Raw genomic sequence first — 27,909 nt, 5'->3', positions numbered from 1 at the left:
TTCTCAGCCACAAACACATAACAAGTCTCTTTCTTTTTACTTTTTGTTTTCTCACAACTGTCTCTCAGAAGATTAACACAAAATGGAACTACCTCTCCCTATATATTAAGCCTTTCTTTCAACTCTATGTCAAGTTAAATTTCCCACTTCATCACTCTAAACCACACCCATCACAACTCAAATTTTTCTCTCAACCCACAAGAAACCTCTTGCCAAGTTTTGTTCTTTTCTCACTCACTTCTGTGTTCTCCAACTGGGTTGCTTTGTTTTCATCAATCACAAGTTTTGTTCTTTCACCTCATAAGCCATACAAAGGTATGTTCCTTTCAACCCCCTCTTTCTATGATCATCTGTGGAAAGGTATTCTAATGAATTTAAGGAAATTCAACAGTTTAAAGGAAGTTTTTTTTTTTCTCTTTTCATTTGAGGGTGTCATGATTAGTGCTGGTTTCATCAAGTTTTTAACTTTAGCAGGTGAATTTTGTTTTTTTTCAACATTTTAAAGGATTAAATGAAGTGGGATTTCGTTCTTTAATAAGGATAAGAAGGGGAAGGACTGAAACTTTTTGTTTATAATTGAAGGGATACTCATGGAAACTATTGACCAGCTACCTTATTTTTGTTTGGTTGAATGAAGTTCTTCTTTTGTTTTGATCAAAAAGCTTGTTTGTTTGAGTCAATAAATTCAGCATATTTCCATTTGTGAAGGACATTTACTACATGCTAATCTTCAAACATTTTGAACAGACTATTTGGCATGGATTGGTACTATGGATGTGAAAATAGTGAGTTTCTTGCACCAAAAGATCTAGAAAATTTACTGGAAAGATATCCTTCACCAGGCTGTTGGTCAGAATGGGGAATAGAAGCACCTGAAAGCTTTAATTCACCTCAGGAGTATTTGACCAAGGACACAGATGAAACAGAGGTAGAATTCAATTTCTTTGATAAAAGTTTCAAAGATGAAATTGAGTTTGACCCTTATCTACAAGATAAAGATCAATCTAGCAGCTCAAGTGTATGTGGAGGATTGTCTGAGCAATTTCAACAAACAGCACTCTCGTGTGATCATCAGTCCAAATACCAGCTTCAAGACCTATCGACTTTCGAACACGTGGATGACATTTTCTTGTACAAGCGTAACTTCTGGGACTAAGATTCTTGGTTTTTTGCCTGTATGATAATGAAATCATGTAGCATCTGAAGCATGCTTCCATTGTATAAAGTCCAGTGCAAATTGAATTTCTCTGTGTTGTTTTTTCATTCCAAATTTCACCATATTTATCATAATTATTAGAGCCTATACAGACTAACACAATCATACTTATTTGTTCCCAGAACTCTATAAGAATGAACCTGTTACGACATGGTAAGGGCTCTATTATCTTTAATAATTCTAGAATGAAAATTCTTTTTTAATTTTTCATTACATTTGTAACTGAACACAGACATTCAATATTCACTTGCTTACCATAAGCATGAAGTTATTCCAATTCATATGACTATATTTTGTCTTACACTCTTCACATGTTTCACATAATGCAGGGATTCTGTACTTGTAGATTTTCCTTGTGTTGAAAGCCGTCACAAATCTTTCTTTTACCCTGAAAACCAAAGCAGCAACACCAACGGTGACCACTACATTTTAGTGTGAACAAGTAATTAAAAAATATCTATGATATGTGTGTGTACAAGTTACTAATTAGTTGTTTCTATCAGGTGGAGTGCTGAAAGATGTTGCAGCTTCAGGGTTTTTTCCTTGCAACTCTGACTCCAAGAATTGCCTGGATATAGAGGTAATAATTACTTTTTGTTCAGTACTTTAATAGTGTTTCCAAATCACAAATTTGTAATTTTCATATGGTGAGTGAAGAACTTGTAATCTTATCAAAATTGTCTGTGCTTGTCGTGCAACTGATTTGTTATACTGTGACATGTATTACATGCAACAAACTACAATTGCTATGGACAGAACTTAGATACAATTTTCCAAGTGTTGTTGGTCAAGTTCTCTAATCAGAACTGAAGTTCACTTGGGCAAACTGAGTACTCCTTTAATTCATATTTTTATTACATGAAATTTGAGGTGAAACTCTATTTCTGATTTGTGATCAGTAACACCAGAATTTAAGGAAGTGTATCTAAATTTTGACCAATGTTAATTTCTGTATTGTGGAGATACTTTTATGTTTACAAACTTTGCTGTAGTTTTAAGAATTGCTTCCTTCAACTTTTTGCTCTAGCAAAAACCATTTTATCCAATAATTTCTTTTGTTTAATCTTATACCTGTAGTGTACTAGTATTTCTTATATGTGTTGTATTTTGTGAATATATAAAGTAAGTCAGGATTGGACATATTATTTAAACTAACAGAACTAATTTGCATACAAATTCTAATTGCAAAGTTCCTTTTAGGTTCTTGTTTGAAGGGTTACAGAGTAATGTAATCTTCTTTTTTTCTCTTGAAGGCACGTGAGATCAAAATCTTAGACCCTTTTGTGCAGACTAATGGAGACAAGACCATGCATGAGCAGTTATCCCTTGAGGAATTTACACTGCAGGGCTTTGAGATGTTAATTGCACAGGTATGCGACTGAGAACTGAAATTATTGGCATGACTAAATGCCATAATAAGAAATGCCACAACACTATTTTTCATCATACTCTATTATTATGGTGCAATAATACTTGGTAATGTTTTTTCTTGTCACATGATTAGTTGTCAGAGAAGACTCGTATCTGCTTCCGAGATGCCCTGTTCCGCCTTGCCAAAAATACAAAACAACATGTAGAAGAGGACTTGGATGGAGATCTTAACATGCATCAAGAAAGGCCACACTCAGTTTACAATGGAACCATGAGGTACATGATATAGATATTTTGCAAGTCTGTTATGTTTTTTTTATGCCGAAACAGTAACTCTTTGTTGATTTGGATGATTGCATAACTTCTTCTTGGTTTGGCCTGAAACTACTCATCACAAATTGCACTCTTAACTCCTTCAATACTTCTTTTTGGCATGAAATATGTTTTTACCATTGTTTAAAAGTATATTCTGCATAGTGGAATATCATGAATCAAAGATAATTCTATTCTCTAGTCAAGTTTTCTCATATTAATTCATTCTGTAACTCTTTGTAAGACACTGAGTATTGGTGGTGTTAACCACAACACAAGTCCACATAATAGTATACAGTTTTGGCTTTCCCCTATCTACTTAAAAAGATGAAAACCCTTTGTTGAAATGTTAGCTTGATGTGCAGGTCTGAGGACAAGAAACCAATGGAATCAGAGACCAACAGTGTTGACAGGGCAGTTGCAAATCTCATGTTCAACAAGATGGAAATTAACATACTAGATATTCCTTTTACAACACTAGTTAACTTGAAGCAAGAAGTTACTGGAAGTAAATGTCTTCAAGAATAAAGTTCAAAAGCCTTGGATGTGACACAAAAACCTCATTCTCCTCAACCAGAAAAGTTACCTGCCCATGCTTAGGTTCCAAGGATCAACAAGTAAAGCAGAGAATCATATATTGTCAATGAAGATCCTACTAAGAATTCATTCATGATTGAGTTTAGTTAAATGATGTTTTTGTAGCTGCTTCCTAGTATCTAAACCAAAAAAAGAGAGTAGAAAAACCAATTTCCTGTAATTATGCAACCCCTTAAAGTAGCAAGGAATTTTGACTATTTTTTGGCTTCTGAGATCTCCATGTTGCAATTTCATTATTTGTGTTCTGTATCCATCCAGCTCAATTTTGATTTTGATTCTAATGTATGATTGAATTGATCAACTAGGAAGAAGCAAAGATGGGGTCAGTTCAGGATTCTCAGGTGTTGAACCCTTAAATATTTTTCTTGGAGTGAAAATGATTGAATTGATGAACTAGAAGTAGCAAAGCTAGGGTGGATTCTTAGGTGTTGTACATCATAATATTTTTGCTTGAAGTGAAAGTGTAAATTTCACTAGCCACTAGAAAATCTGGGATCAATATTCTTAGACATCTTGAGATTTTGTTCAAAGGGTAGATAAGTGAATTTTTCTTTGATTGATAAATTGCATTTTTTGGAGTTTTTTTTCTTATTTTTTTGGACTAATATAAGGATGGTTGTCATTAAAAACCATATGATATCTTGATACTACGTAAGGGTGGACAAAAAAACCAAATTGACAAATCCAATTCTAATTATCCAAATCCATATTACTTTTTATCCATTTAAATGGATTTATCTAAAATCTAAATCCATAATTTTGGATTTTAAGTTCAATCCATTTAATTAGATATGGAATAGATGTAGATTTGATACATTTTTGGATTATCCAAAATGGATTTTTGGTTGGTTTTGACTTGGTCTGGGCCCAAGTTGAGCCGAGTCAATTCGGGCCCATGTCAGGCTAAGTCGGACTGAGCCCAAGTCGAGTTGAGTCAATTCGAGCCTAAGTCGAGCTGAGTTGGCAGGTCAAAGTCGAGTTGAGTCAACTCATACCCAAGTCGAGTTGAGTGGGCTAGAGCACAAGTTGTGTCGGCACCCGGACCAGGTTGAGTCGGCATTTGGCCCATGTCGAACTAAGTCGGCCTAGGCCCATGTCGAACTAAGTCGGCCTAGGCCCATGTCGAGTTGAGTCAGTCTGGCCCATGTTAAGACGATTCGGCCAAGGCCCATGTCAATCTGAGTCGACTCGAGCTCATGTCGAGCAAACTTGGCTCTGACCCATGTCGATCCGAGTTGTCTCGGGACCATATCGATCCGAGTCGGCCCGAAACGATGTCGAGTCGAGTCGTCTGAGACAATGTCGGGTCAAGTTGGGTCGGGCTGATGTCAAACCGAGTTGGTAGCTAATTAGATACCATTTTAGAAACTATTTATCAATAATATAAACTAATTTAGATATCAATAATTTGTTAGTCTTTAAAATAATATCTAATTTAGTCAATTTAACAACTAATTATTTTTTAACTCTAAAATTAATTTTTATTTAATAATTATTTAATAAGATTTATGCATATTTTCTTTCTTTTGTGAATCTCTCCATCCACCATACTTAGTTACCTTACCATTACAAAACATTACAAAGAAGCTTTCTAATGATATAAGTTACAACCACTTAGCAATGTGACATTCAAAAGTTTCATATCTTTCACCATTAGACCCCATGACTCTTAGGCTCTGTTTGCTTTCATGGATGTATTGTTCACAAGAAAAGAAATGAGAGGATATCAATGGTTTGGATCCAGGGTTTTGCAGGGAAGAGGAGGAGAGGATATACCGTAGAGGGAAAGCCACGTCAGCGTGTGTTATTTTCGAATTTACCCTCATTCATCTGCAAGGGTTTTTAATATTAAAAAACAATATTTTTTATTTATTTATATAATGTGATTTATTTTTTAATTTTTATAGTATATATTTAATATTTTAAGAAATTATTTGAAGTTCTCTTTTTATTTAACTGGTTGTTGCATTTATATTAATATATTTTTTTATAATTATTATGTTTATGTGTTTGTAATTTATTTAATAATAGTTTTTATGAAATTATTTTCTATTGTTAATTAAATTATATTTTTTTAGTATTTTTTTTTATTATTATAGGGTTTTTAATAATAACAAATATTATCTTTTATTTATATAATATCTGATTTATTTTCTAATTTTATAATGCATGTTTAATATTTTAAGAAATTAATTGAATTTTTATTTTTATTTAATTTGTTGAATACATTTTTTTTCTAATTATAATTTTTAAATTATATCTATTTATATTTAATATATTTTTAATTTTTAATTTTAATTTTTAAATCTACGAAATATGTGAAAGTTGTTTATTTTTAAACAAAAATAACTCATTTCATTATTAAAAAAAAATTAATAGGCAAGGATAAATTTGTAAAGTAACATTTAACAATTTAAAAAAAATAAAACTCCCTCACAACCATCTTATCACTCACAAACTCTCATAAACTTTTTTCACATATATTATCTAACATATCCCAATTCAAACGACTTCACTTCACTTTAATAGTGTTAAAATTACTCACTAGCACACCATAGCTTCATGTTTATCCATTTCTTAGTTCTTCCCATGTTATTTTTTTGGTTTCTAATCAGAGGCATAAACATTCACACACAATTTGTTATTCTCCCTTTGATCCAATTGCTTCAATCCCTATGAACCTTTCCCCCCTCAAGTGCATCACACATGCACACAAAACCAAATCTATTGTCCCATTTCTCTAACTTTCTTACTAACAATCCACAAATATTTTTTCAACATATCCTCTCATATCCATGATAACAAAATATGTGGTAGTGTCTCTTCCAAATCTTCCTATTTTACCATCTCTAACTCAATTTTCTCTTATTATTTATCTTATCTCTTGGCTCTAGTCTCTTGTCTTTCGTATTTGCAATGTGTTGTTATAATTGTTAGAAAAATGACAAACTAGATACAAATGAATATTTGATGAAGGTTATATATCATATGGTATGAAAATAACTTACTTTACAAGTCTTCAAGAAATATAAATATACTTGTTTGTGTGATTCAAGTCATGCATAACTATAATTGCATCTATGAACTAATAAGGAAATTCACCTATGAGAACTTGACTGAAGCTTGGGTTCCTAAGTTCCAAAAACAAGAATGTTAGATTGACAACATTGCTTTTTTTTTTCTCTCTCTCACATATTCATTATAACAACTTAGCAATGGAGTTGAAATAATTAGCAATATTAGCATATTATGTAATATGACTTTCTTCTTCTTGAGAAATGGTTGAAGAAAATGGAAGAAAATGGAAGAAAATGGAAGAAAAGGCAATAGAAATATTGGAAAGGAAATGGGAGATGTAACATGTCTAACATATTAGAAAGGATTTGTGGGAGTCCACTAAGGGCTAATTTCACAATATAAAAATAAGGGAAATTTACCTTTTTATTTTTCTTTACATTGACTTCAAGAAATGTCCCATTCCAATTCTTTCAAGGGATAAAATTATTGCATGATAAAGTCTCATGAAAGAAAGAAAAAAAGGAAACAAAGACATTGTTTTTTTATTCTTAAATAAACTTGATTTCAAAAGGTTGACTTTTATATATGTTTTGATTACTCGTGAATTCAGACTTGAGATGGAGGATCCAAAGAACTTAAATTGCTTATTATTTATCAATTTTCCTTTTAATTTATTCGCTTTTAAATTGTGAATGAAGTCTCAAGATATAAATAATTAAATATGAATAATTTAAAGGCTTTTAGCTATTTTGATCTTAGTATATAACCAAATATATTTTATTTCAATTCCAATAAATACTATTCCATACAAAATTCAATATCTCGCGGATAGATCATAATGAAAATTTTACTATGACACAACTGAAGACTTGGTTTTGGGTAAAGTCCAAAGTTCGTGGGGGTATGTTTCTTCTTTTCTAATTGGTGTTTTGAACCACTAGTTTGTATAAAGTCTCTCAAAAAAATTTAAGAAGTCAAACTGATGAGTAGAGGGACTATAATGATGTTAGTTATAACACTTTATCGGTTAAGTTTTGTATAAGAGATTAGATTTAAGATTTTTGCTTGTATAATAAGGTTGGAGGGAGACAAACTCGGGTAGGTCTTTTGTATAAGGGTTAAGATATCCTTGAAATACCTCTAATTTATTCATTTGTTTTTTTTACTGAAAAAAAAAACAAAAACTCAATATATCTAACGTTTAGCTAGATTAATGTGTGTCATTATGAAAATTTATTTAGGACATATTTGATATAAGATAAGATTGTTTTGGTATGTTTTTCTATTGAAAATATAGAGTTTCTTTTTAATAATAAAGATTTTAAAAAAATATATAAAATCACTTCTAGTTTTGTAACCACGTTTTTTATATCCTCACAAGTAAATTGGTAAGTACTCTTCCTTGGATTAAGATGACAAAATAATTCATACTAAAAGTACTTGCATTAAAATTTGCAATAACAAGAAAATATTTACATAAGTATTTACAAATTATTTAAATACGTTTTTTTCATCTAATTGTTATGGATATCATATTACCTGAACTCCAATACTGTAAGGAATTTAGGCTTTAGAGTAATTTATTTGAACTTATATTTTAGAGAAAGTGTTTTTTAGTTAACTTGCATAACTTTATTTTTCTAAAAACATGATAATTTTATTCACTTATATTATGGAAAAACTTACATGATAAATTTATATATAACCAAACCTTTATTATCCAAAATTTAATTATCTAGATTGTGTGCCTTTATTTAACTACACATTATTAATATTATTACAATATTTTCAATTGATTTGAATATTTTTTTATATATAAATTAGAAATTCACCCCTTCACTTGAGCTTGAATTTCAACATCAGATCAATTATTTTTTATTTTTTATTTAAAAAAAAAAGAAAGATAGTATAATATACTTAAAAGTTCAGGTGCAGGCACGTGTATTGGACTGTATCTAAACTTGCCCATAAACTTTAGGAAAATCTAAACTCAAATTTGATTATTAGAGCACTTATGTCAACTTGAGAATATTTAATTTTGTTTTGTCAGGTATATTATTAATTATTAAAAAATAAAAAAGTATTAAAAGAATTCAAAATTGAAGACTTTTTTTTTTAATTTTTAGTCCATTTTTATATGCTACACTCAATCTAATTATTTTTATTATTATTTTAGAATTTTATTATCTCAAATTTCAATATATCTAACAAAATTCCCTAAAACACGTGCTTTTTATGAATTCTTGATTCCTCAGAGTAACATATCTCTTTATTGCTCCACAAATCTTTACAATTTCGAGAGGAACGAGAGGTTAATTTTCTTAATTAAATATTCAATTTTTAGGAAAAAAATATTCGTAAGGTGAATACTTATTTTTCAAAACACTACTTTATTATTTTAACTTTAGTTTTAATTTGTAATTTTAAAATAAAAGAATCAACTCTTGTATTATCGTTTAATCATCGTCATCATATTATAAATTAAATTTCTCTAATATTAATAAAACTGATATTTAAATAAAAATAAACTCTCGCTCAATTTAAATTAAATATTTTTAAATTTAAAATGAAAAAAAAAATCAACTCATACCTTCTCATTTAATCATGATCACATTATAAATTTAATTTCTCTAATATAAATAAAAACTAATATTTACATGAATTTTAAACTAAATGAATAAAATTGTTTATATTTTTTTATTACAATTTTCTATTTAGATTAATTTTATTAGGCAAATAATTATTTTTCTTTTTTATTTGTTGGGATGGACAAGCCTCTATTCACCAGTAGGTGTGACGTATTGAGTTTGTTTTTAAGTGATATATTAAGTCAATTAGATTTCTTTTTATGGATCATAGATTATGTATATTTTGGGTTGAATGATTTTAGAACATATTGGTATCAATAAGAATATGGATTTAACCTATTAATTAAAGTATGTATTAATAGTAATTAAACTATATAGGTAGTATTAACGTTAATTGCAATATGAGTTTTAATCTAGGTTCAACAGTAAAAAAAAGTTGATTAGTGTAATAATTAAGGTAAATATATTTTACTATTACTCTGAATACCGAATATTTACTTGAACGTTGAAGAATCTTGTATAGATACATTTCCGATCGAGAGTCAAAACCTGAACATTAGGAGAGGAAGAGGAAGAAAAACACGATCAAAGGAAAAACTCAATTGTTTAGCCGATACGTGAGTCTTTAAGATAAGAACATATAGCTAGTCCAAACATGGAGTGAAAGTCAAACTAATAATGATTTATAGTTAAAAGACATAACTAAATTTTAAATGAATAAAGGAAAACTTTACTTGTACAATAGTTCATAACAAATTATATAAGATAAGAAATTTGGAGAGATTTGGAGGAGATTTGGAAGTCAGAGGAGTGGAGAGGAACGTTTGAAGACTGTTTTAATTGGGAGGTTGGAAAAGGGAGAGATATTATGTTTTGGAAAGACGACTAGGTAGGCTCTGGAGTCTTGTAAAATAGATTCCCGATGTTGTTTTCTCTATTTGACAATAAGGAGGCAAAGTTAAGCGACTACGGAGTTTGGATCAATGACATTTGGCAATGGAGTTTAACTTGGAAAAGGGTTTTTTTTGTTTTGTTTTGGGAGGAGTCTCAGGTATGCCAGCTGTTTAAGGTGGTATCTAGTAAGAGTCTCGCCTTGGAGACTGAGAACAAATGGGCTTGGAAGGGTTGCGAGACTACAAAGTTTTCTGTCAAGTCTGCTTACGGTTTATTAAGGGGAGAGGAAGCAAAGGAATATTTGAGAATGTACAACTTTTTCTGGATGATTAAGGTTCTTCCTTCAGCTCTTGTTACTGCTTAGAGGGTGATTGAAAACAAGATTGCTACTAAGGTCAACTTGGAGAGACCAGGGGTTCAGGTTGAGAGCAATCTTTGTTGCTTGTGCAGACTGTTTTTCGGATGCAGAGTCGCTTAACTAGCTTGGAATCTCTGTTACACTTGGTTAGAAATGATCTCGGTAAATCTTCTCTCTCCTGGATCACATTTCGAGTAATTTAAATTTTTTGATGCAACCACTTTAGCTAATCTTATTTTGGGTAATGTTTGCATTGCGTTGGTAAACGAGATTTGGAGACATAGGGATAAATGTTTATTCAACGGACGAATGGTAGACTATTCTGAAGTCTTTTCCTTGGCACAAGTTAAGGTTTGGTCTTGGATCTCATCAAAGGTACCATCAGCGAATTTCTCGTTCTCTGATTAGTGCCTTGAACCCCTGATATGTATATACTCAATTAATAGTTACTGATAGGGCGATAGGGCGACAAGGTTGGTTTTTGAAATATAAGTCGTTTTTAACTAGTTTTTACAGGGTAGAAAATTGAGTTTTCTTGAATTATATGTCTCTCTTGTTCTGAATAAGGGTTGAACTACTTCTAAATTGGGCCACATTTATTCTATCTTTTCTTGTTGATAAAAAAATATAAGATAAAGAAATGAAGAAAACTATAAAATATAACAAGTGATATAAATAAAATTAAAAAAATGTTTCTACCACTCTGAATAAAACTCAAATTACTATGCAAATCATTTTGGTGTGATAATAATTCATTTCAATATCCTACATAAATGTGACAAAACTTAAATAATATGCACAATATATTTATAATTGTTCAAGTACATCATTAACCCTGCAACTAGCAATTCCAATTGGATAAAAAACCAGAAAATCAATAACCATTATTGAGAAACTAACAAATAAAACTCCTTAAAAATCCAGAAGAGAATTAACCAAACACGACATTAATTTTACCTATATTTAATCCCATTGTTCTATAATCGCTCTTAATTTTCTTCAAACTACAAGCAAATATAAACTACTTTTTTTTATAAAAAAAAAAATAAAATTAAAGTTGTTTTAGGCTTATGTGACTTAGTGGATAGCTTAACAAAATTCCTACCCTAATAGATGATATATTCAGTTACAATCGAAACCCCAAAGTAATTAATTAAACATAAAACAACAATCAAAACCCAAACTAATTAATTAAACACAAATCAACAATCAAAACCCAAACTAATTAATTAAACATAAAACAACAGCAGTGTTTTCAACCTTTATAGAAATGAACAACCACCAAACCCCAACGTGCACCCCACAATGAAGTTTTCTTCATATAAATCAACACACTCTGTACATAACCCTCCAAAACCCAACAAACCCACCAACCTTTCAACCTTAATTTTCCCAAACCAAACCACAAAAGGTTCCTCTTCACCTCATTTCATCCTCTTCTCACAAACATCATCAATGGCATCACTCTTATCATCATCATTGTCGATTCCAACACCACCACCACCACCTCTACCTCCACTTCCACCTCCCCCTCCATTATTATCCAATGAAGCAACCAAAACACTTCGCATGCCCATCTCACTTCAACCGGCAAATACCAAGAGCAAACGCGATTCCAAGACCAACAAGCTCTACCGAAGGTTCCGATCGGTTTTCCGATCGTTTCCCATCATCGTGCCCTCATGCAAGATGCCGACCATGGGAAACCGTGGCAACGAGCTCTACATCCACGGCGGCACAAGGATCACCGGAACCCTATTCGGCCACCGGAAAGCTAGGGTAAACCTTGCATTCCAAGCAAGCCCTAATTGTGAACCATTCCTGCTCCTGGAGCTGGCTATCCCCACAGGGAAACTTCTCCAAGAAATGGGAATGGGACTAAACAGGATAGCGTTAGAGTGTGAGAAACACTCTCACAACAACGAGAAGATCAAGATCATCGATGAACCCATTTGGACGTTGTTTTGCAATGGGAAGAAAATGGGTTATGGGGTGAAGAGAGAGGCTACGGATGATGACTTGAACGTGATGCAGTTGCTGCATGCAGTGTCTGTGGCTGTTGGTGTTCTTCCCAATGAGATGGCAGATCCTCATGATGGTGAACTCTCATACATGAGGGCACATTTTGAACGAGTGGTTGGGTCTAAAGACTCTGAGACTTACTACATGATGATGCCTGAAGGAAATGTTAACGGGCCTGAACTCAGTGTGTTCTTCGTTAGGGTTTAATATTTTTTATTTGTTATCAGCAAAACAATGATATAAAACATAAATTCCAAGATGATTGGTACACTCATCAACATGTAGCATGTGAGAAAAGGGATTCACAAGACTGAGGTTGAGTCTTCTAGATTATGTAAAGGTTTTAAATTGTAGGTACAATTATAAATGCCACATTATGTTGATATGACCATTAATCTTTTATGATGGTTGTGATTGCTTCCCCAAAAGATTGCAAATCACATCTTGTAATGAGATTCATAGTTTAAAATGGGATGCATTTTCCATGTATTTATGATATATGTATTCTTAGAATTGTTGTATTTTCAAAAGGATTTTTTTATCAGCATTTTTTTTCATAAGGGTTATTATTATTAATTAGGAGGTAGAAATAGAGGGATTGAATTAATTTAGACTTAGATGAGTTATATAGAGTTTTTATTTTTTTAAAAGGGTTGGAGTATCTCATTTAATATATTTTTTTTTGTTGTTGATTAAAGAAAAAGATAAAAAAAATTAATTTTTTTGTCCAACTGGGTAGGCTTAAAGAGGAGTGAAATAGAGAAACTAGGGTTGTGTTATGAGAAAGAGAAGGTGGTGGTGTTAAGGATGATGTAAATTTCTTTGTTCCTTTCGGAGGAATCTTATTTTTAATTTTTAGTGATTAAGAACATAGATTCTTTTTCTTTGGAATGGTGACAGGTTGAGAAGGATTTAATGAACTTCTATATAAGTTCGAACAATTTCTTGAATCGTTCCTATCAATTTACATAGGGATACATGTGTGTCTGTTATATAACGTGATGGGATATATTGAGTTTCTTAAATTATTTTTTAATAGTTTTACTTTTCATTAATTATTCGTTTAAGTGAATTGAGTGAGAATGTGTGGCCAAAGACGTGAAGAAGACCAATATGATCGTGGCTACAATAAATTTCTATATATTATTTGAGTATGAAATCTTGAACCATATAGAGTTTTTTTCTCTAGATGATCTATATCGCAATCTGAATTTGATATGTAGTATTTCATTTTGTTAATCTTTAAAACTTTTAAAATCAACAAATTATTATTGACTATTTTAAAATGTTCATATCATTATGTATTAGTTACTTTCTGTTTAGCTTGTAGAAACTTTATTTTTAAAGCTACGAAAATGTTTTTTTTTTATCGAAAAAAAAAATAATTAATAAAAGTATTTAAGGAATATTTTAATTTTTATTAAAAAATAATAATAATTATAGTTGTATGTAGTGAATCCTTTGTATATCATCCTTAAGTGAATATAATTAATCCAAAAAGGTAGAAGCTCAAAAAAATCTAATAGCAACACAACAAAACAGAGCATAACCACTAAATCCATACTAGGCTGAAAACAGAAGGTCATTTTAATTCAATGTCATTGTTCTTGAACAGAGAGGCAAATACGCAGCTGGAAAACATATGTATAGGCCACTACCACATTTCGGAAAATCTAGGCAATAAAGACTGAGAGTTATAACCTATATGGGCAGGATTTCATGCATCATATTTTAAAAACCAGAGATTTTTTATAGAGATAATAGCAAATAAACACCAATCAAAATATGAAAAAGCAATTTAGAATATTTTTTGTAATCAAAGTTCAAGTTTTTATCTGAATGAGTACAAAGACTGGTATACTCTTTGCTATTTGGTTTTTTGAAAATTATCTCATTTTTACAAGACCAAATTTTTTCACATAGTAATAATTCATATGATTTTGCATATTTGATTATGTTTCCTTGTTAATCCTACGTATTCGTAATTTAGATAATGTATGTAAGCCATTTCGTGATGTATAAAGGTAAACTCAAGTCATCTATCACACATATTCCAAATTTGTTTTGTTACTCGACAATTAAAGAATAAATGACTTATAGATTCATCTGAATTGGAACATATTATGTAGGAAAGATTTGTGATTGGGATGTGTCTCTTACAAAGATTATAAAGAGTTGCTACTTTATTTTGGAACAAACTCCATACGAACAACATAATTGATGATAAAGCTTTGAAGCTTCATAAACTTAGGAACATGTCCACATCCTCCCCGTTGAAATTTTTAACACTATATATGCACACTCAACAGTGAAACAAAAACTTTGTCATCCTCCTTCCAGGACGAATCATTTAACGATTGATTTTGTATTTGAATTGTCCTAAGTTGGTGGTTGAATATGCAATCAAAGTTTTCTCTCCTTCAAACCATTATCTTCTCCACCTAAAAATCCAAGACCAATAATTTCCATCCCAACACCCAAGTTCCCATATTATGAGTCCTTTTTGTTTAGAAATATTATACATTCTTGGATATTTATCTCTTAATGGAGTGTCACCTATCCACATGTCATCTCAATATAAAATCCTATTACCATCCCTTACTCCCCTTACTTCATCAACAAATATATATGGTTATGCTATTTTAACACCCTTATGCTAAAAAGTGGAAATTATTGTTGGTTTTGTCAATTGAGTTTTCAGGGCAACTTTTATTTATACAAAGAAAAAAAATTAACTATTTAAACTATAAAAACTTGTTGGCTCAACTTATAGTTATTTTTTCTAAACACATTTTAAGTTATTATTTTTTTGCATTAATTTGACATAACAAATTTAAAGTTGTTTAAATTTCAAATATATATATATATATAAAGTAATTATGAAATAAAAATAGTTGTATATAATATTTAGAGCTTTTGATAAAACTTATATAAGAATGGGTTATCAAAGTTTAAGCACGACTAACACTTGGTTTTATGCAGATGTAGGAATAGTTAGTTGTATGTATACTGTCAGAGGCAAGGAAGGAATGGAAGAAGAAGTTGAGGCAGAATAGAACTGTTCTTGCCAGTTGACTTTCTTGACGGTTAACTCTGGTGACAAACTCTAGTTTTGTCGGTCTCTTCTGGAATGTTCTATTTCTTGTTGCACTGGAACGTGACTCTTCTGAAACAGAGGGGACCCTACTTGTTGATTGCACTTTGCCGATCAAGTCAGTAAGAGCTTACTAGAATTTAAGAAGTATTCAGTTTCAGTCTCAGAAACAATGTACCTTTACCTGGCAAGCCCCTTTTATAGCTTATCTTTTGTAACATGAGAATCTAATCTCAACTGCAAGCATACTCAACAAGAAAACATTTTGCTTATGGACACCTTCTCTCAAGGGGCTACAACAGAAAATAATCTTATCTCTAAGGAGTGCATAAAATAATAACAGAACAACCACCTGCCAACAGGGCACCAACTCACACGCCAACATCAGGGGAACATTCTGTTTACGCAGGCACCCTACTCATGGTGAAACGTTATCTTTTGTCATGCACACAACTTAAACACCATGTGCCCTAGAACACTCGTACTTAAGTATAAAAGAAACATTTACTTGACCTAGGTACCACATGTACTATACGTACCCGTACATTCAAAAATACCCTTTACTAGCGGTTGTATAAAAGGTCAAATTATCCCATAATGGGTTTACCAACCAAAATGAGCCTAATCACATGGCCCACTATACTGGCCCAACAACCGAGCTGACCTGCCTATGTCTTGCAGTGAGATCCGACCACCGAGCACTGAGCCTTGAGCGCTTTGTCCAACACAAGAATGTATAATAGGAGGAATAGGAAGAAGATGTTGTGAAAGCTCTAACAACAATGTGTAATATTCAAAATAACAAATGGTTGTTTTTTGGCAGGAGTCCATTGTAAAGAGTAGGAATAAATGCTTGGATGCTTGGGAGAGATTTTTCCTTTTGTTGCAGGTGTAGGGAAAGGGAAAAGACTAATAATGGATAAAATGTTAATGCAGTGTCAACGGACTCAGTGTGGGGAGTCCCGGTTGGTGTGAAAAATATGTTTTATGTGTTGCAGGTGCAAATGCTTGATTGTGGAGAGATAAAGGGAGATTTATCTCTCCCTTTAAAAATGAAAGAAAAAAGGCTAGGAAGGGAGGTGTTATATTTTACAACAGGGGTTATCCTATGAAGGGGAGGGAGGTTATGCTATGATAGAACTACTTTCATATTTTCTTCCTTTTCAGTCAAATCTAAGGATTAAAATTATGAATAAATATTCAAACTTTAAGAAAACAAAATATTGTAAATAAATATCATCTGAATAAGAGTTTAAACTTATTACATACTACATTCAATCTTAAAGGGAAGTCATATCCATTGGTATCAGTCATTACAAGTACTGAAAGTAAGAAAAAAAAATCTAAAATGTTTCTCCTTAAAAACGGTTTTAGGGTTTCATATCTTTGATTTTCATAATCTTTTCTTAATTGTTTCTATTAATCTTTTCTTTAATTTTTGAATTGTATTTGTAACATTTATAAAGTCTTAGAAGAGTAGTACTCTTGATTCTCATCTCTCAACCAAAGTTTAAATTATCATTTCTTTTGTCCTAATATTTATTTAAAAGATGAACAATAAAAAATAAGAGTTTACAGATAAAAAAAATAAACATTTTACACAAACTAAAAATATGAGAAATACGAAGAACATAATATTTTGAAAACTTTCCTGTTCATTTTGTTTAAACTCATTTAAAATCACAAAATTAGATGATTTAGTATAACTTATATAATAATTCTATCTAATTTTTAGTTATATATTAATATTTTGCTTACCCAATGAGAAATATTATTAAGCTTTAATAATTATAGCAATGTTTTTTTTAGTTATCTTCCATATTAGTATTATAAAGTTTTATTTTACTTGGTTTGTCATATTATTTTTAAAATTTTATCATTATTTTTATTTTAATGAAAACGTTTTTTTATAAAACAAACATTTTAATAAATTTTAGTTTTTTTAAACCTTGAAAAAATATTTTTATTTTTATAAATTAGTATATTAAATTTAATGTGACATAAATCTGCTTTAATAAAATGTCTTAAAAGACTCTGATTTTTAAATTACGATTCTTGTTATGACCCTTAGAGGGGCCATTAACGACATACTTTATTTTTAATTAAAGTTTCAAAATAATATTTGATTTTGGATGATTTTATTTACACAAATTATATTAAATTATATAACATTTTTAATTTATTTTAAAAGTGTTGATTACATTGTTTTATATTTGACTTATATTAACATACATGAAGTAATTTAAAATGTTATGTATGAAGCAATTTGAAACAGTAAATTAACTATCATATAAGAAATAGTATTATATATGGTTGATATAACATGATCTAAAATTAAAAGTATAAACATAATTTCATAATTGAGCACTGTATTATATATGAAATATGAAATAATAATGTTGATAGTTTTTTATATTAATATACATTAATACTTAATAATAATAATAACAAGGAAAAAAAAACAACAACGGGGTTTACGAGGGGTTTTTCATCGTTGTTCCTTCTTCTCTTCCGCCACACCCAGGTGCCCCAGCTACCTTTCCTTCCACCCACCCACAAAGCCAAGGTAATTGTTTTTCTCTTCTGGGATTTACTATAATTGCTTACTCAACTCATCATTCGCTTAGTTTCAACTGGGTTCTTAGAGAAACAAAAAAAATCGATGCTTTGAACAAGTGAAATACCAGCAAAACTAAATCTCTTCCTTAAGTCTTGAATGCAGAGTATACGATTGGTTCGGCACTCACCCTTTTCCTGTTACACGCGCACTACCATTTCTGCCTGGTTTTGTGAAATTAATTTAAAAATAAAGGAGTTGTTTAAGTTTTGATCATAAGCTGTTTGATAAAATTTGTGACTAAATATTTTGTGGCTATTTTGCTTAAGTATGGTGCTGAAAATGTTCAGGTTTAGGCCCTGATTCCCTTTCTCTTCTCTGCACCTCGTGTATTAAATCTGGATAGTTACTTGCTGGATGTAGGGGCTACACAATTTAACTAGAGGATTAAATTAAACCCGTATAGTTACTTGGGGGATGTTGTCCGCGCCCTTCTCTTGTGGCTGTTGATATATTTAGTTTCTATTGCCAAGTAAAGTTTCGTTAAGTTGGATTATATGTTGAACCAAGTTCGATTTTAGGAACTTCACTTTTATATAGAGTGGAACAAAATTGAGTTGAAAAATTTGAAACATCTGAAGAGAATGAAGAAAATGAGCTTCTTAGGAGAGAGAACAGATTTGGCTTATGAATATTTGTTTCTAGCATTCCATTCTTCCTTAGAAAGATGGAAGTCAGAAAATGAAAAGAATTGGCATGAACAAACACTATGATTTTAATTCTGTATTGTTTGTTTGGAAATTGGATTTCATTTTTGTGATTCCTGGATGAGATTTTTTGCTTTAGTTTTTGTTCTGTTTATAAAAATCTGTTTCTAATTTACTAAGTTCACAGTAATACAGGAGTGTGATTGCTTGGACCACAAAGAGGTTTTGCTAAATCCTGGGTCAGCATGGCTACCCAGACAATTGCTGAAACTGCACAGAAAATTGTCACCCCTGAAGCCCTCCGATATGCAGCCAAACAATCTGAGCGCTGCCTTGTTATTCCTGTCCGTCTCCGTCGGGCCATTAAAAAATACCTTAAAGGTCCTTTATTTTCTTGGTGCTTACTTTCTCTTCATGTATGCAATATATATCTTTATATTTCCACATTTGTGTGATTGCAAGTGTTCATGTTGGTCTTGGGATTATAGAGCAGGAGGAGCCATTTATGAGGAGTAAAGTCTTGAGACTGTCTCAATCATTTAATCAAATCAAGGATGTCAATCTACAGTTGGCAAGCACCACAGCAAAGAAGATAGTTGAAGACCCTGTAAAGTCTTTCGAACAATCAAAACGTTGGAAGATTACAAGCTCTTATGGGGACATTGGTCTCATGTATAGAGATGATGAGACAATTGCTTATGTGGCTTCTCGAATGCCTGCTGTTTACTCTGCTTGTTACAGAGTGCTTAAAGAGGTAGAATATCAAGGAAAAAGTATAAAGGAAAAGCAAGGAATAATATATCATTAAGTAATTGGTGTTAAAAAAGTTATGACACAACCAGGTGAAGTGGGATTTTGAGTTATTTTTTATGTTAATCTTTTCCTTTGTAAAATAAATGGACGAAGGCTGTTGGGATTAAACGAAAGGAAAAAATGTGGGTTAACAATGGTTTGGGTACATCCATGAACATGATAATATAAGGAGGAAACATTAGGATACTAATGAAAGTGTTTCTTAAACGGAAGGGGTTGATTAATTAAGTTGACACTGGTGAAAGGATTAGAGATAAATGCACTCTCTTATGAGATTGAGTCAGATGGGAGCAGTTTGCATCTCGAAGCAAGAACTATGAGAAAAAAAGTTTAGGTCTTAAACTTAATCAATCCAGATGAATTCAACATGATGAAGTGAATAAATGATTGGAATGCAATGAATGATTAGACTGCTTAATATGTGGGATTAGCATGTCTTCTTATTCATCTTGCCCTCTTTTTCTCCGTTTATTTTCCAAATTGTATCATGTTGATTGAGGATCTGCTATGTTATTTAATATCCTTAAAGTATGAACCATGTGGGACAAGACAACTGTTATTGTTATGAATCATACATTTCCTTGACTTATATTTTCAATTTTAACTTTTAATTTTAACAAATGCTGCATAAAAAGGCCTTTCAGTCTTGAATAAAATGTTGGCTTGAAGTTAATCTCAACAAAATTCTCTTTTTAGGTTCGCAGAAGGCTTCCTGGTTTCTCCCCATCCAGGGTATTAGATTTTGGTGCAGGGACTGGTTCAGCTTTCTGGTAAAATATTCTTGAACTTTGGTGAATGGTTAAGTTTGATATTATACATTTTTGTGATGTTATTGAACCTTTTTGTTGCCTTACAAATCTTATGATGTAGGGCTATACAAGAAGTTTGGCCAAAATCTTTGGAGAAAGTTAATTTAATAGAACCATCACAATCAATGCAGCGTGCAGGTCGGAGCCTTATACAAGGTAAATGGTTCTTTCAAAAAGATAGACTTATTATTGCTTTCAAATTGAGGATAAAACATTAAGTTTTAGGAGGCTGGAAGGGCAACAGCTCTACTTGAGATGTACATTTGAAGCAATGAAAGTGGATTCATTAAGATGTACATTTACAATTTTGTTGAAATTGTGGAACATAGTTGCATTGCATTTTTAGTTTATTGTTTTTGGATTATCAAATTCCTCGTCATTGGATATAAATCTTAAACAATCTAGAATATTATTAGTGAATTCTTTGTGGATTAAGTGATTAATATTTTTATCCTTTCCAGGTCATAATGCATCCTTGGATGAGTAATTAGGTCATGTTATACTGGAAATATAATTGTCAGGTTGGGGTACATCACATGCTAGAAATGTTAAATGCACAATAGTAGACACATGGTCTTTGGTTATTTACAACTTTGAGTGTTTGTACTTTTGGCAAACTACTTTGTTCAACGTGTAAAAGTTTGAATATGTTATTAGACTTGATTAGAAGTTCAGTAGTCTTTATATACAATGAACTTAAGATCAACAATGTCAAGATTGCATGAACGAATCCTATTATTCCAAACTTACAGAAAAGGGAAGAGAAAATTATGTATTTCAAGACAGTAATAGAGTTATTTAATTGTATATATAAAGGCCATGTTTCAGAGGATGCTGCTGTGATATTTGTATTGTGTGATCTCTCAGGCATATGGAAGAAAATAAACAGTTGTTTCGTTATATATTATGACTTATTATATATGATTTTGATTGATAGAAAAGTCAAGGGGTTTTCACATATAACTGAGTCATGAGATGACTGAGAGGAGTTATTTAGGTCGAGGCCTGGGAAGTAATTTTTCAAGAATTAGGCATCTTTAACCAGTAACCTCTTAACAAGTGATAGAAATGCTGCCAGTTTGGCCTTTGCTGAAAAGTTATTCCTTAAAACCTTTATATGCCATTCTCAAGAATTAATGATGATTTTAATTTCAATCAGTTGTTAGTGGAAGTAATGCTAATCTTACTGAAAACATGCTGGATTTTCTCCTTTTAAGGTGAATATACTTGAAAAGGGAAATTTGAAAACAAAATAGAAAAACTGTAAGGGGAGTTTTGTTATTTGTAGGAGAAAAATATTAATTAAATTAGAAGATTTTAAAACTTGTGAAAGAAATAGTCTAATTTGTCTTCCTATGTTTGGTTCATTATTATGAATGAAATTTATACTTCATTCTAGTAATGGGTGCCTAAGTCATTCCAGTCAATGCTGAATCCGTGCTTACCATTGACTGTGTTCCAGGATTCCCCCCTTATCGAATGCTATGCATGTGTTGAATTATATGGTGAATTTTCTTGTTTAGGATTGATATTAAAAATCTTTCCCTTTCTGAACTTCCCGAGAAAAGTTAAAAAATAGTTGGTGACTTTGAATTTTTTTCTTCTGTTGGTTTTATAGGTCTCAAGAATTTGCCACTTATTCATAGCTATGATAGCATTCAAGCACTTTCTAAAAGTATTGGTAAATCGGACAGAGGGCATGACCTTGTAATTGCTGTAAGTTTATTCTTTTGGATTTTTACATTTATTAGAACCTTGTTATGCGCTTTTTAATTTAGATTGTGCCATTAAGAGATGAAAATGAGCCAACTTTATTAATGGACCTGGAAAACCATGAAATTGTTTCAAGGATAAATTGTAATGGACTTCAATAATAAAATTAAATCATGTGGGATTTGTTTAGGTGATCTGCTTTGTCTGAGGGCTAGCGTGCTAAAGTAAAATTATTCTTGTAGAAAAGAATTTGCACGTGTTATATACAATAAATTTATAGTAACATCCTTGTCAACCAAATCAATAATTTCCTTAAGAACTAAAACTAAAGAACATTGTATAATTGTTAACTTACCTACATTGAATATTATTAGTTTATGGATATTGTGTTTCATGCGAGGAATTCTGATTGACGTGCAGCTGTGTTAGATGAATTTGGAGATCTGATAGTTTACTTAACTAATTCATTGAACATAAAGGATAATCAGCTAGTCCTGTATGCTTGATATCTTCAGATTGTGGATATGTTTTCTTTCCATTCAACTTTAAAGTTTTGATTGAAAAAAAATAAAATAGTTCATCTGAATTTCCACTGTCTGATCAGTTATTATTTTATCGTACAACCCAATTTGCCTTTCTTCTAATGTTGGAAGGATCATGTCTTTATTGATTTCTCTCTTCAAATACGTGTAATATAAAGTGGTTGTGTATGTATAAATTGATGCTAATTATCTGTTTATTGGCTGAAGTCTTATGTGCTTGGAGAGATTCCATCAATAAAGGATCGAATTACCATAGTTCGCCAACTTTGGGATCTAACAAGTGATGTTCTGGTATGGTTTCTTGCTCATACTTTCATTGTTATGTGAAAGAGAGATTGTCTATAAATAATGTTACTTATTAACTTGGTGTTGTTTTAACATTTAATTTAAGTAAAACATAATAATTAGTAGTGGAAAAGGAGTGGTAGGAGAAAAGAAAAATGTCCGTTAATTATTTCAAAGAATTCTTTAAAAAGGAATGAATGAGAGTCCCTTCCAATTCATATGTTTGTGTTTAATTCTTTTGAATCTTATATCTAATGTTATCTCCATTTGTGAAATTTAATTCTTGTAGGTCTTGGTGGAACCAGGAACACCTCATGGATCTAATATTATTGCACAGATGAGATCTCACATATTATGGATGGAAGAAAGGGTAAATTTACTACTTTTGTGAAAAAAGTGAACAATGATATATGATCTTTCTATTCTGTCTTTAGGCATCATAGTTGCAGTTTTCCTTCAGTATTTTATTCTTAGTAAGCATGAAATTTTCCGTTTTTGTAGAAATATCGTAAAGGATCTAATAAGAATAATGAAGTTTGTAAAGATTTGATCACTCAGAAGGCTGGTGCCTTTGTGGTTGCCCCTGTAAGTATATTATATTTTTACTCAACATCTTTTCCAATTATTTTAGTTTTACAACTCATTTTTCTTCAATTTCTGCCTGCCCCATTCTTAACCTTTACTCTTTTTTGGTAAATCTTCTGCATGTAGTGTCCTCATGATGGGATTTGTCCCCTGGTAAAATCTGGAAAATATTGTCATTTTGCTCAACGGTTAGAGAGGACATCATCGCAGCGTGTCTACAAGGTTTCTCCGTAATCCATATTTTACTTTATGTGCAGGAAGGACTTGTGTTTTTCTTACATTCCTACTTTCTCCTTTTTCTCTGATATCAACAAGGATTAGCATAGGCAATTTATTGCTGTTAAATTTCATCATTACAGCGTTCAAAGGGTGATCCTTTACGTGGTTTTGAAGATGAGAAATTTTCCTATGTTGTTTTTAGGCGTGGACCAAGGCCAAGGCAAGTGTTTTAATTAAATCTTTCATTCTTGAACTAAATCAATGTAGATAACAAATAGAATAACAAAAATCATTTAATTAGAATGTACTACTGACAATGTAAAAGTTTTTAATACTATCACATCATGAATCATCTGATGATCACGGATTGCCATGTGTGGTAGTAAGATTGATAACTTTTGTTATAATTGCTTTAAAAAACATCTTTATGTTAACAATGTGCCAAATTTAAATATCTTTATTTCATGAAAATATAACAAGACAATGAACATGTATCTCTTAATATTCTCCAAGTAATTTTTATTTTGATTTCCTTCTGTTGATATGGATATTTCTTATGTTCACAATTTCTACTTAAAGAAGGAGCACTTTCTGATCATTGAATGGGATGAAATCCATATCTTTGAGGCATAGATACTTCATTCTTTTTATCTAACCCTTACACCAGGGAACCTTGGCCCCTTGACGGTGTGGAATTCGAATCTCTGAAGGAGCAGCGTGCAAAAAGAAATCCAGAGGATCTTGAAATTGACTATGGTACGTGTTTGCCTTTATGCTAACTACTTGTTAGAATACTTTAAAACAAAACATATGGTATGATTTGTTAGTAGTAAACAATCTTCCTTTGCATGGTATACACAGGAAAGGACTTTTGAGATTGTATAATTTATTTGTCACTTTTTCAGAGGACTGGTTGAAGTTGCAACAAGGTGATGATACTCTTGATGAAGTAGCTGATGCAGTAGATGATTTGGAAACTGGTGACACCCCTTTAGAAGCAGTGAAAGCTGTGACTTATGATTCCGATGATGTGGAAACTGACGGTGCTGATGATAGTGACGATGACAACGAAAGGAGGGAAGAGAGAGGCAGTGCTGATCTTGGAGGTGGCTGGGGCAGGATTGTCTTCATGCCTATCAGAAGGGGTAGACAGGTGACAATGAATGTGTGCAGATCCACCAAAAAGGATGCCTCAGAGGGTTCATATGATCGTATTGTCGTCACAAAGAGCAAGAACCCTACTTTGCATCATCAGGCCAAAAGATCTATCTGGGGTGATCTGTGGCCCTTTTGAAGCAAAATAATGTTTCATTTTAATTTATTGTCATTTCATGTTCCTGACTCTCATATGTACCAATAACAATTTTATATTTTAAAGACTTGTTTTTAAGTAATTTTATTTATAATTAAAAATAAGTAAAAATATCAGCAAGTATTTTTCAGGAATGCCCGACGAGTAAGTGGACGTATAGTGGGACAAAGTCTAGACAAATTCTTTTAGACTGGGCAGATAATACATATACTAGTATAAAATTATTAAATAAAATAATTTAAAGATAAAAAAATTGATTATTATATTGATTAAATTAAAAATTATTTTATAAATTAAAAATTTATTAGTATTTAAATTACACTACAAGAAATTATTTATTTACATCGGTTAGATATGGATATATACGAATATTTAAATTAGTTTATAAATTTATAAAATATTTTTAAAGTTAGATATGGATAGATACGAATATTTAAATTAGTTTATAAATTTATAAAATATTTTTAAAATATTTTTAAAATTTTAAATTAATTTATAAATTTGTATTTAATTAGTTCCTAATAATAATATTAAGTAATTATCACACCTATAAATGCTCTAATGTGTTTTTCATCTCATACTCTAAACGCATGCTCTTCATTTTAACAAGAGCTAATAATTAGTTCACATCACGGAAAGGGAAAAGATTATTATAACAAAGTTAAATGAAACACCTTTATAATTTTGATTACGCAAAACAAAGATAAATTTTGTAAGACTGTTTCTCCTGCAACTTTCGTATACAATATAAAAATACATTTTTTTCGTATACAATATAAAAATATATTTTTTTTCATATACAATATAAAAATACATTTTTATCCTTCTTGTCTCATCTCATATAGAATATCTTCTGATTACCCATAGAATAACTTCCGAATTATGTAATCCAGAAACACATTTGAAAAAACACATTATTAAATAAGCATCATGCATTTTTATAAGTGTTACAACTCATCAAATTCATCACCTATATATATTTGTATATATTTTTTTTGAGAATATTTTGGAAGAAAGATTCATTCAAGTTTTTATATCTAATATTCATCATTAAAAAATTTCATAATAAACTTACTTTTAAAATTCGCTTGAATCCTAAATATTATCTTGTACATTCCCAAAATGAGTTAAATAAATCATTAAAATCATCCCACACAGAAACACATGCTCTTAACAAAAGTAGCCACTTGTCTCTACAACTCATGATACTGCTTTAGAAAGCAAAAGGGTAAGTGGGAATGAGATGCATGATGTGCCACATTCTATGGTCTCATTATCAATACCTACCAAATTTAAGAACACCTTTTAAATGATAGACCAGACCCACTTAGTTTTTCTTCAGATGCATGATGTGCCACACTCTATGGTCTCATCATCAATAGCTACCAAATCTAAGAACACGTTTTAAATGATAGACCAGACCCACTTAATTTTTCTTCCATTGTTTTTGATAACTTTTCTGTCATAGCTGGGGAAAAGTAGTTTACCCAATCTCCTACTTCACCCTTCCTAAACAAGTACTTTTTCTCAACGTTCCTCCCAACTGTTCCAGATTTATTCACTTCCAAATCCTTCATTTTCTCGAAACTGCATAACTTTATTATGTTTTCAATCACCCCATCACTTTCCTCTTCTTCTGTGAAAGGACACTCCAAGAATTCTGCAACTCTTCTAACGTAAAAATTGATATCTTCTTTCAGATCTTCATACTTCAAGAACAAAACCTTGTTTGGTGTAGCCATGCTCTCTTTCCAGTAACCTAACATGTGCTCCCAAGTTGGACCAAACCCGATTATTCCCTTGCAGTACTTTTCCAAAGCTTCCTCTATTGTTACTTCATGCAAAGAGTCTTGCTTTATTTTGTTGAAGAAGGTCCAAGATGAAACAAAAGTGTCAAAAGGGTTTCTGCAAATGTAAATGATCTTGCAGTTGGAGTCCTTGATGGAGCTGGAGAGTGAAGGGAATGGAACGTGAGTGCCAAAAACTCTTGGCTCACTCATATTGGAGAGGTGAGAAAGTTTTTGTTGGAGGTTATCAGCATGAAAGATGAAGTCAAGGAAAGGCACAAGCTCATGAGGATTGGAAGTGAGCAATGGATGATTCTCTGAAGATGAGAAACGTTTTCTGTTGATAATGGAAAAGGTTAGGGCTTTCAACCAGGTAGTACCTGATTTTGGAAAGCTTGCAACAAGAACATCACTGGGTTTTGCCTGAAAGTTCTTTTGAAAATCGTTTACACCTTGAATGTGAGTTGATGGACACCAGAAGTGTTGAAATAGATAGAGATAGCGTGATGCCCAACCCCTCTCTTTGGGAAGGGACAGAAGAAGGTTCTCTTCCTCATATGCTTGCAGCCCTTCCGTTGAAGCCATAATAGCTAGAGTGTGAATGATAACTTACCACTGAAAAGTTGATCACACTTTAACTCAACAAGAGATATCTTTTATAGTATCATCTACCACTACAATAAAATAAAATAAGAAAATCATGAAATATAAACTAGTTTTATAAATAAATAAAATATTTAGTTATTATAGGAATAAATTAGAAATTATTTTAAAAACTAAAAAAACTTTTGGTCTATAAATTAGTTTCTATTATTGGTTTCTAAATTAGTATTTAATCCGCTACCAAGGCTTTTGCTACCAATACTAATAATTCCTGGTTTTTTAACTTGATTTGATTTATTTGAATTTGTTAATATTTACTTTATTTTGTCAGACATTAAATTTTTTTATTAAAATTGTTGGAGATCCTACATCGACTAGAGATTATAGTCTTTCATAGTATATAAGTGGGTGCAAACCTTAAAGTGAACTTTAAGCCTAACTCAACCCCATAAAACCGGCTCATGGGATGAAGTTTGCACCCACTTATATACAAGTATGAAATGTCCT

At 31.3% G+C, this 27,909-nt stretch overlaps 4 protein-coding genes across 6 annotated transcripts; 3 read left to right on the top strand and 1 right to left on the bottom strand.

The window, feature by feature from the left end:
• The first annotated feature begins 74 nt into the window (after nt 1–74).
• LOC137824836 (protein LNK3) lies at nt 75–3,747 on the top strand. 2 transcript variants are annotated; one of them, XM_068630515.2, is made up of 8 exons: nt 75–315; nt 748–1,139; nt 1,339–1,369; nt 1,546–1,631; nt 1,720–1,796; nt 2,470–2,586; nt 2,721–2,863; nt 3,265–3,747. In XM_068630515.2, the coding sequence occupies exons 2-8, from the start codon at nt 758–760 to the stop codon at nt 3,425–3,427; spliced, it is 999 nt and encodes a 332-aa protein (XP_068486616.1). In that variant the 5' UTR covers nt 75–315; nt 748–757; the 3' UTR covers nt 3,428–3,747. The 2 variants fall into 2 exon arrangements, with proteins under 2 accessions (XP_068486616.1, XP_068486620.1); XM_068630519.2 differs by lacking the exon at nt 1,339–1,369 and having other exon boundaries at nt 748–1,131.
• Nucleotides 3,748–11,727: 7,980 nt separating this feature from the next.
• On the top strand, nt 11,728–12,741 carry LOC137826295 (protein MIZU-KUSSEI 1). Its single transcript, XM_068632210.2, has one exon. It carries the CDS (start codon nt 11,810–11,812, stop codon nt 12,581–12,583), a length of 774 nt encoding a protein of 257 aa, XP_068488311.1. The 5' UTR covers nt 11,728–11,809; the 3' UTR covers nt 12,584–12,741.
• Nucleotides 12,742–17,913: 5,172 nt separating this feature from the next.
• LOC137824772 (copper ion binding / methyltransferase) lies at nt 17,914–25,094 on the top strand. Of its 2 annotated transcripts, none has more exons than XM_068630453.1 (13): nt 17,914–18,036; nt 18,922–19,115; nt 19,223–19,488; nt 20,244–20,317; nt 20,418–20,512; nt 21,975–22,072; nt 22,819–22,902; nt 23,186–23,266; nt 23,398–23,481; nt 23,608–23,703; nt 23,841–23,920; nt 24,368–24,456; nt 24,606–25,094. In XM_068630453.1, exons 2-13 carry the CDS (start codon nt 18,980–18,982, stop codon nt 24,992–24,994), a joined length of 1,572 nt encoding a protein of 523 aa, XP_068486554.1. In that variant the 5' UTR covers nt 17,914–18,036; nt 18,922–18,979; the 3' UTR covers nt 24,995–25,094. The 2 variants fall into 2 exon arrangements, with proteins under 2 accessions (XP_068486554.1, XP_068486561.1); XM_068630460.1 differs by having other exon boundaries at nt 17,915–18,036; nt 18,930–19,115.
• Nucleotides 25,095–26,182: 1,088 nt separating this feature from the next.
• Nucleotides 26,183–27,463, bottom strand: LOC137824787 (cytosolic sulfotransferase 15). The gene has a single exon (XM_068630468.2). The coding sequence runs from the start codon at nt 27,382–27,384 to the stop codon at nt 26,404–26,406; it is 981 nt and encodes a 326-aa protein (XP_068486569.1). The 5' UTR covers nt 27,385–27,463; the 3' UTR covers nt 26,183–26,403.
• Nucleotides 27,464–27,909: the final 446 nt, after the last annotated feature.

The sequence above is a fragment of the Phaseolus vulgaris genome, chromosome 11 (genome assembly GCF_051622355.1).
Source record: "Phaseolus vulgaris cultivar YP4 chromosome 11, ASM5162235v1, whole genome shotgun sequence".
Classification (NCBI taxonomy): domain Eukaryota; kingdom Viridiplantae; phylum Streptophyta; class Magnoliopsida; order Fabales; family Fabaceae; genus Phaseolus; species Phaseolus vulgaris.
This window is presented reverse-complemented; position numbering and strand designations above follow the sequence as displayed.

Excerpts from the sequence above, each read along its gene's own strand:
- LOC137824836 (XM_068630515.2), top strand. The coding sequence starts at position 758 with ATGGATTGGTACTATGGATGTGAAAATAGTGAGTTTCTTGCACCAAAA. Across the intron at positions 1,632-1,719 it reads CCAAAGCAGCAACACCAACG|GTGGAGTGCTGAAAGATGTT; the intron begins GTGACCACTACA and ends TGTTTCTATCAG. Across the intron at positions 2,864-3,264 it reads GTTTACAATGGAACCATGAG|GTCTGAGGACAAGAAACCAA; the intron begins GTACATGATATA and ends CTTGATGTGCAG.
- LOC137826295 (XM_068632210.2), top strand. The coding sequence starts at position 11,810 with ATGGCATCACTCTTATCATCATCATTGTCGATTCCAACACCACCACCA.
- LOC137824772 (XM_068630453.1), top strand. The coding sequence starts at position 18,980 with ATGGCTACCCAGACAATTGCTGAAACTGCACAGAAAATTGTCACCCCT. Across the intron at positions 20,318-20,417 it reads GGGACTGGTTCAGCTTTCTG|GGCTATACAAGAAGTTTGGC; the intron begins GTAAAATATTCT and ends CTTATGATGTAG. Across the intron at positions 23,704-23,840 it reads CATCGCAGCGTGTCTACAAG|CGTTCAAAGGGTGATCCTTT; the intron begins GTTTCTCCGTAA and ends TCATCATTACAG.
- LOC137824787 (XM_068630468.2), bottom strand. The coding sequence starts at position 27,384 with ATGGCTTCAACGGAAGGGCTGCAAGCATATGAGGAAGAGAACCTTCTT.